Source organism: Nannobrachium achirus (genome assembly GCF_963921795.1).
Source record: "Nannobrachium achirus genome assembly, chromosome: 14".
NCBI lineage: Eukaryota > Metazoa > Chordata > Actinopteri > Myctophiformes > Myctophidae > Nannobrachium > Nannobrachium achirus.
Window position 1 is genome coordinate 36,264,168 of NC_137821.1, and position 8,299 is coordinate 36,272,466.

The 8,299-nt window shown below is 42.1% G+C and overlaps 2 protein-coding genes across 2 annotated transcripts in view; both read right to left on the bottom strand.

Annotated features, from left to right (window-relative positions):
* Positions 1–1,605: 1,605 nt before the first annotated feature.
* On the bottom strand, positions 1,606–6,910 carry LOC308297994 (endonuclease G, mitochondrial-like; the record flags this gene model as incomplete). The annotated part of the gene is made up of 6 exons (XM_080741558.1): positions 1,606–2,152; positions 3,849–3,930; positions 4,902–5,011; positions 5,565–5,706; positions 5,837–6,027; positions 6,722–6,910. 6 exons carry the CDS (start codon positions 6,908–6,910, stop codon positions 1,961–1,963), a joined length of 906 nt encoding a protein of 301 aa, XP_080597684.1. The 3' UTR covers positions 1,606–1,960.
* A 398-nt stretch (positions 6,911–7,308) lies between these two features.
* The window catches only part of mus81 (MUS81 structure-specific endonuclease subunit), a gene marked incomplete at both ends in the record, with an annotated part of 9,478 nt that continues 8,487 nt past the window's right edge, over positions 7,309–8,299 (bottom strand). Inside the window, one exon of the mRNA XM_080741559.1 lies at positions 7,309–7,318. Within this exon, the coding sequence (XP_080597685.1) occupies positions 7,309–7,318 (10 nt within the window). The remainder of the gene's footprint in view (positions 7,319–8,299) is intronic.

The following is an 8,299-nucleotide window of genomic DNA, read 5'->3' on the forward strand; positions in this document are numbered from 1 at the left end:
TGGCTCATATGACCATAAAGTTATATTGCCATGCCACCTCCACCCAGAAGTGCCATGTTTCCATGCTTACAGTATGCTAGTGGAAAGTAACCAGGACCCTACGTGTCTCTGTCTGTATTCTTGTTATGATCTGTGAACCAATCAAAGACTTCCACGGTTATACTCCTCTTCTTTTATATACTGTATGTCTAACCACCATTTTGGGAGAGGTATAGAAAGCTCCCAATAGGATGGTATGCTAACGGTTTTGTCCTCCTTGTCTGCTCTCTTCAAAATACAACAATGTATTGATATAGTCCTTTGGCTGTCTCTGAGTCTTATTTGGTTATGGATTTATTCATCCATATTTATGTTATTTAGCAATGGTCCTTCGGGTATGTTCCTGCACCTGAACATAACGTCCTAATCAAAAGAAAATCCTATGCTTACCTTTAACACATTAAAGTACAACTTTAGCTAACTCCAAACTAAATAAATAAAATTGGCAGACAAAAACATTGATCTCAAACATAAAAGCAATAGAGACTGTAGAAATAAATAAGACGAAAGTAAGAGAGTAAAAACTACATTAATATAACATGAATATCCCATCAGGAAGAATATGTACCACGGACTACTCATGAGCTCAACTAAACATTCTGTGTCCATAACTGTCGTCCTGGTTCCCAGACATTGTGTCCTGTTCCTGTTGATTGGCTTGAATTTGAAGCGGAAACACATGACACCTTCTGGAAACCAGGAACTGATCAGAATCAGAATCAAGACGGAAATAGCAAGACTCACCATCTCCGGTTTACTTCCCGTATTTGTATGAAAAGTAGTGGTTTTGGACATACAAGGTTTCCACCCAAACGCAACACAGAGTTTTGGATATTTGGATAGGCAGTCATATTGTCCTGTAAATGACAACGGGATGTGATGCTACTATTCAATCGCAGGCATAATACCAGGAAATGTTGTTCAATGCATGTAAAATATATATTGTTCAGTGAATCCCTGAGTTACACCAACATTGTTCTCGTGAAGCAGTTTTGTTATTATTGGTGAAGATGATAAAGATGCTCTGTCCGGTTTGTTAACAGCCCCACTATAGCGACTTGCGTTTGCCAAACCACTTCTCAAAGACTGTGGTCCAGTACATTTACATTACTAATCGACCTGCTGCTGCTGGTGGTGGTGATTGGGTGTAGACCAGTAGTTCTCAACCTGTGGGTCGGGACCCCCCCAAATAATTTTGGGGGGTCCCTAGATGATTAACTTAGTGTGCAACATTGTTTTCTCACTCAACAGTAAACCAACATTTTAGTTTTAGTTTAAGTGTGTAGACAGTATATGCACGTTTCTAAAGTGACAATTTAAAGGAGCTATAGTCAACTTTTTCTTGAAAAACGGATGCTAAAATTAAAATAATGTTTCGAAAATATTTTATAATAAAATAAGCTTCATATATGTGTTTATATTAAAAAATGACCACAAAAAGCGTAAAATAATGATAAAATAATAATTTTGGCCATTGTCAGACCGACACTTTGTTTACATTCTAGTCTATAGACTAGGATGTAAACAAAGTGTCGGCCCTACAATGAAAAAGTTGACTATAGCTCCTTTAAGGACTTTTTAATACCTCTAAAATGACAAAGTAACGCCTTGCGTTGCGAGGTGTTGTGAGCATGTAGATCTGCTATTTTCACAATAGAAACGTGTTATACAAAATGTAATGCCTCAACTCTTAGTGCTCATCAGGGTGGGGGGTCCCCAGTTAAAATAAGATTATTTTGGGGGTCGCGGCCTGAAAAGGTTGAGGACCACTGGTGTAGAGGGTAGCACAGGGTCTGCCCAGAACCGAAGACATGAACCGAGCACCGAGCCAGGTCGGGTCCAAAATATTGACATGTCGCCTCGGGTACGATCGGGTCTTCGTTCAGGGCATCTGAAATTGGTGATGGTGGGATGTGTAGTTTTATTTAGCAGTGATGGCCTGTAGGCTGTTGGTCCTCTTCATGATGTTGGGAACAAACAGCAGTCCCGAGGCTCTCTCGATGGTTTCTATGGGAACCAGGAAGCGCTCCAGGGGGATCTTCTCGTCGATGGGCGTGTTGGGCATGACGTAGGAACGAAGCTCCACCCCGTCCGACCGCTCCAAAATCAACACCTGGACACAATAACAAAAAACGATCCGTTTTCATAATTGGTTATGTCACTGGTTCTCAACCTGTGGGTCGAGACCCCCAGGGGGGGTCCCCAAATTATTTTGGGGGGTCTTCAGATGATTACCTTAACACCTTCTAAGCCAAGGGGGGCCCCTTAATGTTAAAACCGTACTATATCGCACATCCCCCCAGGGACTCTCAGCCAGGCCGTCTATTCCCGGACTTTGTCTTTAAAACCGGAATAAAAGCTTTTGATCCGAAAATCGGCGATCGTCTAACCTTCCCTAGTCACCACTCGTGCACTGATGGCTCATGCAGACCGTGCATGAAGCAGAGGTGACGTCAGCGCCTCTCCTTCTCCAAGGCACCTTCCACCCATCCGTTTACTGTCTACACACTCGAGCTCCTCCTGCAGCCATGCTTGGGGCTATGCTAGCGAAACTTTTCAGTTCTGTTCTTCAGTCACACATGGACTATTTGCGGGGACATTTACGTGAAAGGATCGCGCACGCGAAACGCACGGGGACATCGACGATCGGCCAAAACCCCCATTCTATCCCAACGGAGATCGAGAAAATCATGGTGAGTTACTGGCCTGGGGGGAAAAAAAAAAGAAAAAACAGCGGCGCTGTTCAAGATGGAGGGGCTGCGGGGTCATGTTTATAAACATAATATTATGTCTCAGATCACAATACAATAATAGAAATTTCACGGCTAATCTACCAACCACCATTCTATTTCGGACTGCAACGTGTTAATGCAACATTGTTTTCTCACTCAACAGTAAACAAACAACCATAAAGTTTAAGTGTGTATTTCTAAAGTGTGTATTTCTAAAGTGACAATTTAAGGACTTTTTAATACCTCTAAAGTGACAAATTAACACATCGGGTGCCCCTGGATTGCCCCATTTATCCCCTCTCGCTGCCCAGGCCCACCACCATTGTATTGAATCCGGCCCTGCTGCGTCAATGCATGCGTCATGACGTCACTTGGTCACATGAGCGCATACAGGATGTTGTTGTGTAACTTTCTGTAAGGACCAGTGTTGATCATAGCTGTTCATTGCCGATCAAAATTTTGACATTTTGCCGCACCCCGCCACAGTTTTAGCCATAAAACAAACATCAGAGATAAAGGGCGTTAAAGATGGGGAAATGCATTGGAGTATATGGAGAAAAACGGGCGCACGATGCTCTCAGCGTCGACTCGAAGCGACTAGCGGCTAATGGGCTACATCCATGCGTAGCCCCAACCTAACGGTGAGATTTAAAGTTAATACTGTAAATACAGTAAACACGTCAACGCGTCGTGGGCCCCCAGAGACATCAAAGAGATTGGCGTGTAGACACCTCGTGGGCATCCCATGAGTTAAACATTGGCCAAATTGTCAAACATTAGAGGCATTGAGGCATGTGAGCATGTAGATCTGCTATTTTCACAATAGAACCGTTTTATACAAAATGTAATGCCTCAACTCTTAGTGCTCGTCAGGGTTATTTGTCATATCTGCCCAGTGCAACATTTGTTTACAAGGCCTAAAAGGGAAACAGGACACAGTTAATTTGTCAATTGCAATCATTTATATGACAATTCATAGTCAAGTAAAATGTCATGATTGTGACAGACAGGCCTAGCATGCATGCATGCCCCCCCCCCCCTCTAGAGGGGGGGGGGCTATGCAAACAGGAGTCCCACCTTGAAGAAGTGTGTTGGCACGGCAACGTGGTTTCGTCCCAAAACCTGGTACTTCACGTACATCTTCCCATCAGGCTCCGGTCTACACGCACGCACGCACACACACACCAGACATAAACACACACACACACGCACACACACACACGCACACACACACCAGGACAACAATGTCTCAAAGTCTTTGAATATATCTTTTTAAAAGCAAACATTTGTAACTCAAATATTTGCTTCTGAGCAGGGGTCCCTGGGACAACATATTTTGAGATGGGGTCCACCGCCAAATACATGTAATTTTGAGGGTCAACTGACATTTATAGAATAGGGTAAAAAATATTCAAAGACTTGGACAAATGTTCACGATATTTCAAAAATAACAGATCTACAAGCTTGTATATCTGCTATTTTTTAATAGTTAAAGCATAAAATAATGGTTAAAGTGGTTCAAATCTAAAGTGACAAAGATTTGCGTTGGCTTAATAAGCCAAATTCCCTAGGTTTCAGTTCATTCCAGGTCAGGTGTGTGTAGTTGTATTGTACCTGGGCAGGTACCAGTGTTAATTTCAACAACTAAAACTATTGACGAAATAAATGTTCGTCGACTACCTTTTTTTCACTGACGAAAACTAAATAAAAACTAAGCTATCATGACTAAAGCTAAGACTAAGTATATTGACAATAGTATATTGATAAAATGTTAAGGAGGGAGAAGTGGAGAAGAGATCCTAACTAAAAATAAAATAACTAAAAGTAATTTTATGTTTGGTTGCGCTCAGGTGCTGCACTATCAGATCTACAAGCTGGCAACACGGCGTGCTGCAAAGCGTTGTGAGCATGCAATCAAGCGTAAAACCAGGCATTACAACGCCATCAAGGCCCGCCAAAATACATTTTTGTCAACTAAATCAACTGTAGATTTAGTCGACTAAAACTAGACTTTTCAGATGACTAAAACTAAATGGAATTTTGTTCAAAAGACTATGACTAAAACTAAATCAAAATTGTCTGTCAAAATGTACACGGGAAGACACTGTGTGTGGCTGTACTGTACTGTACCTGGGCAGGTACAGTGGTCCGGTGCAGACGTAGACATTGTGGTAATGCTTGGTCAGTGAACGACTCATTTGCTCCAGATTGTTCCAGGCCTTCTGGTTCATATGAGGATTCTAGAGCAGAGGAGAGCAATTGACTGTTACTATGGTGTGTATGGTGTGTATCAATGCACCACTGTGTTGTCACACCAGTACAACCACAACTTCATCCCTAGTATTATTGCAGTACAACAGTGTTTCTCAAACGTTCACATTTCACATTTGATGCAACGCTGATGAAGGCTTAACGCCAAAACGCGTCCGTTTGTTACTGCTCTGCAGCTTACTATGCCGACCTTATAAAATAAAAAAGTGCCTTAAAAGGACTGTTCCGTGAGTGCTGGTGTTCTCTTTGAGAATCTTTTTTGTAAGTTACGTTTCCCGACCGTGCACCCGGTAAGAAGTTGAGAATTGTTGAAACTAGTTGGAGTCGTGCGCGCACTTCTACTTTAATCCCCTTAACTCTGACAGTGTACAAATGGAACCAAATGAACCCATCAGGGTTCATTTGGTTCCATTTGTACACTGTCAAGAGTAACAGACTTGTATGGGTCAATTTAGACCCCCCTAAAGGAACCCACAGAGTCCCTGGAATCCACTTTGAGAACCACTGCAGTACAACATGTACCTGTGGTGAGATGTTGCTGAGGTAGAAGGTGTCGTCCATAGCCTTTTGGCTCCACTTGTGATTGCCCGCTGCAGCCAGGTGGCCTCTGTCAAAGCCACTGCCCCGGTAGTCTGCGTTGGTCGACCGGTGGTACACGTGAACGCTGGGAATCGAACCGCATTAATGTATCGTCCACCAATAGGAAAGAACCGCACAGAACAACACTGTAAATATTACTACTATTATTAACAGTAATAGCAATAATAATAATAAATAATAATAATAATAATAACCTGTCATCTTCTCTGAAGTCACAGTTGCTCCTGTTTGAAGGTCCAGTGATGGTGGAGGGATTCAGCTGCTCTATTACCCAGGATGCCGTGCGGGTGCGCGGGTCATAGGAAGTGACATAGGACTCTCTGGTCTTGAGGTTGGCCAATGAGGGGAAGCCGTACTTCGTTACTGCCCCACCCCCCTTGTACACCTGCACACGCAGACCATAATAATAATGACCATTATATCCAAATCACACTGCTTCCGATATACTGTAAATACATATTAATGAATTAATCAGCACATGCTGAATTTACACAAAAAAAAAGAGAGAGAGAAAAAAAAAGAAAGTGGAGCATATCACTCTGGTTCTTAGATTTTTACACTGGCTCTATGTATGTCAAAGAACTTTATAAAGCATTGACAGGTTTAAAACACGACTGATTGTTTACAAGTAAGACGCCTTAATGGCAAGAAGTGACCGCAGGGCGTGAGGAAACAACAGACTTAAAAAATAGTCAGTGTAAATCTGTGTGAGTGCTGTTACAGGCAAGCATTACAGGCAAGAGTAACAGCATTACAGACGAGTAACAGCGTGACACAATTGCTGCAAGCTTTCACACTAACTGATCCCTTATGGGCAATTATGAAAATCTGTTTAAAATATTTTATTTGTATGTGGTGTCAGATTCAGAATTAAATTAGTTGAAATCATATGGCACACTGACTAAAAAACATGGCACTTCATCCTATGCAATAAAGGCAAAAAGCCCAAAAACAAACCTTAAAAAAAAAAAAGGACACAGATCCCTGCTCTACAGTAAGGAGGTAACAGTGTAATGAGTGACAACTGACTAGTGAATTAACAGAAGGCTAGATAATAAATGTGATGTAAGCAGACTGACCGTCAGGTCCGTGGAGGTGGCCTCTACACTGGGTATGGGGACCACAGGGAGGTGACACAGGAGACCACCGGGGTGTGTGTCCTCCTCCTGCTGATCCCTTCTTACAGCAGACAGTAAAAGACCCAGGCCTGTCCCGACAGACAGCGACACCCCGGACACAAACCACCGCGACGACAAAACCCGCTGCATTTCACCACATAACACGATAATGTAATGATACGAATGATATCAAGCCTTAATTGGGGACAACCTGGTGCAGTTTGACAGTTTATGTTGCTCTCATGGGTCGCAGGATTATGACGTAACTCAGTAGTCTTCTTTTTTTGTGTGTGTGTGTGAATTGGAATCCGCAGGCCGTACATTACCGCCACCTGTTGTTCAGCTCGGAGCACTTACTTCAAATATGTCCCACAACAGACAGGGTTCTTTTTGGATCTATTCTAGCCCTGAATACCTGTATTCAGGGCTAGATCTATTCTAACTAAAGTAATTATGTAACTGGATTTTAAATGGGTAATTGGGTAGTTCACTTTCACTGGGTTCATTTCAACATCTGCTCAGGTCTCAGACCCAGACTGGCCAAGTGGTCAGTTGTAGCTACAGGGACACCCACGTATTTAAAGAACACCAAAAGGTAATTCCTGATATGAGCGAATGAGCCAAAGAAATGTTTCAAATTCAAAGGTTAATATAAAGACAGACTAGACTAGAGAATATCACTTTCCCAAGACAAAGTTATTAGTCCATTGCCCTATCATGATTCATGACCTCATGAAGAGTAAACCAAACATCAATGCATACAGTGAGAACTCTATTCACATTTTATTTTTTCAACACCAAGTGTGGCAAATCTTCATAAGTAGAAAACAATATACAAAATAAAGCAGCATTTGGAGATTTACATGGGCCGTGTAGACACTACCATTAACTCTGGTGCAAATGTAAATCTATTAGTTTGAGTGAATAATTTGTTAGGTGAGTTTAAAGAATAAGACATGCTTTTCAGTATTGGTCCTTGTAGCCAACACCAGTATACAAGTCTATCCTTCTCACAGGAACTGGTGCTTTGGGTTCAGCATACATCTTCACTGAGATAAACAGGCACTGTGCTATCAGCCCTTTACTGGCAATGTCATATGCAGAAATAGACCGTCTGGCAAAAATAGATTAACATTAGGCAACAATAGAACATTTGAAAAAATAGGCAAACAATTGTCAAAAAAAGATCTACAAGCTCACAATGCGCTGCAAGATGGGCTTGTAGATTTGCTATTTTCACTATTGACATAGATTCAAATATACATGCTCTGGGTAGCAGAGTTCGATCATGACTGGCCATACTTTTCTTTTCTTTTTCTCAGAATAAAATAGTTTATTGCATTTGTAACTTTTTTCATGGCATCTGAGGTGATGTTGCTGAGCTCTACATCTCCATTGGCTCAGACTGTGGTAACTTGTGCAATCTCCTCTGGGGTTGTGACAGGCTTGGACAGCTTCAGCTTGCTAATCACAGCATCCATAGCCATCATGACACCATGACGGCTCTCTACCAGGTTGGCTCCTTAGCTGGTTTCAAAG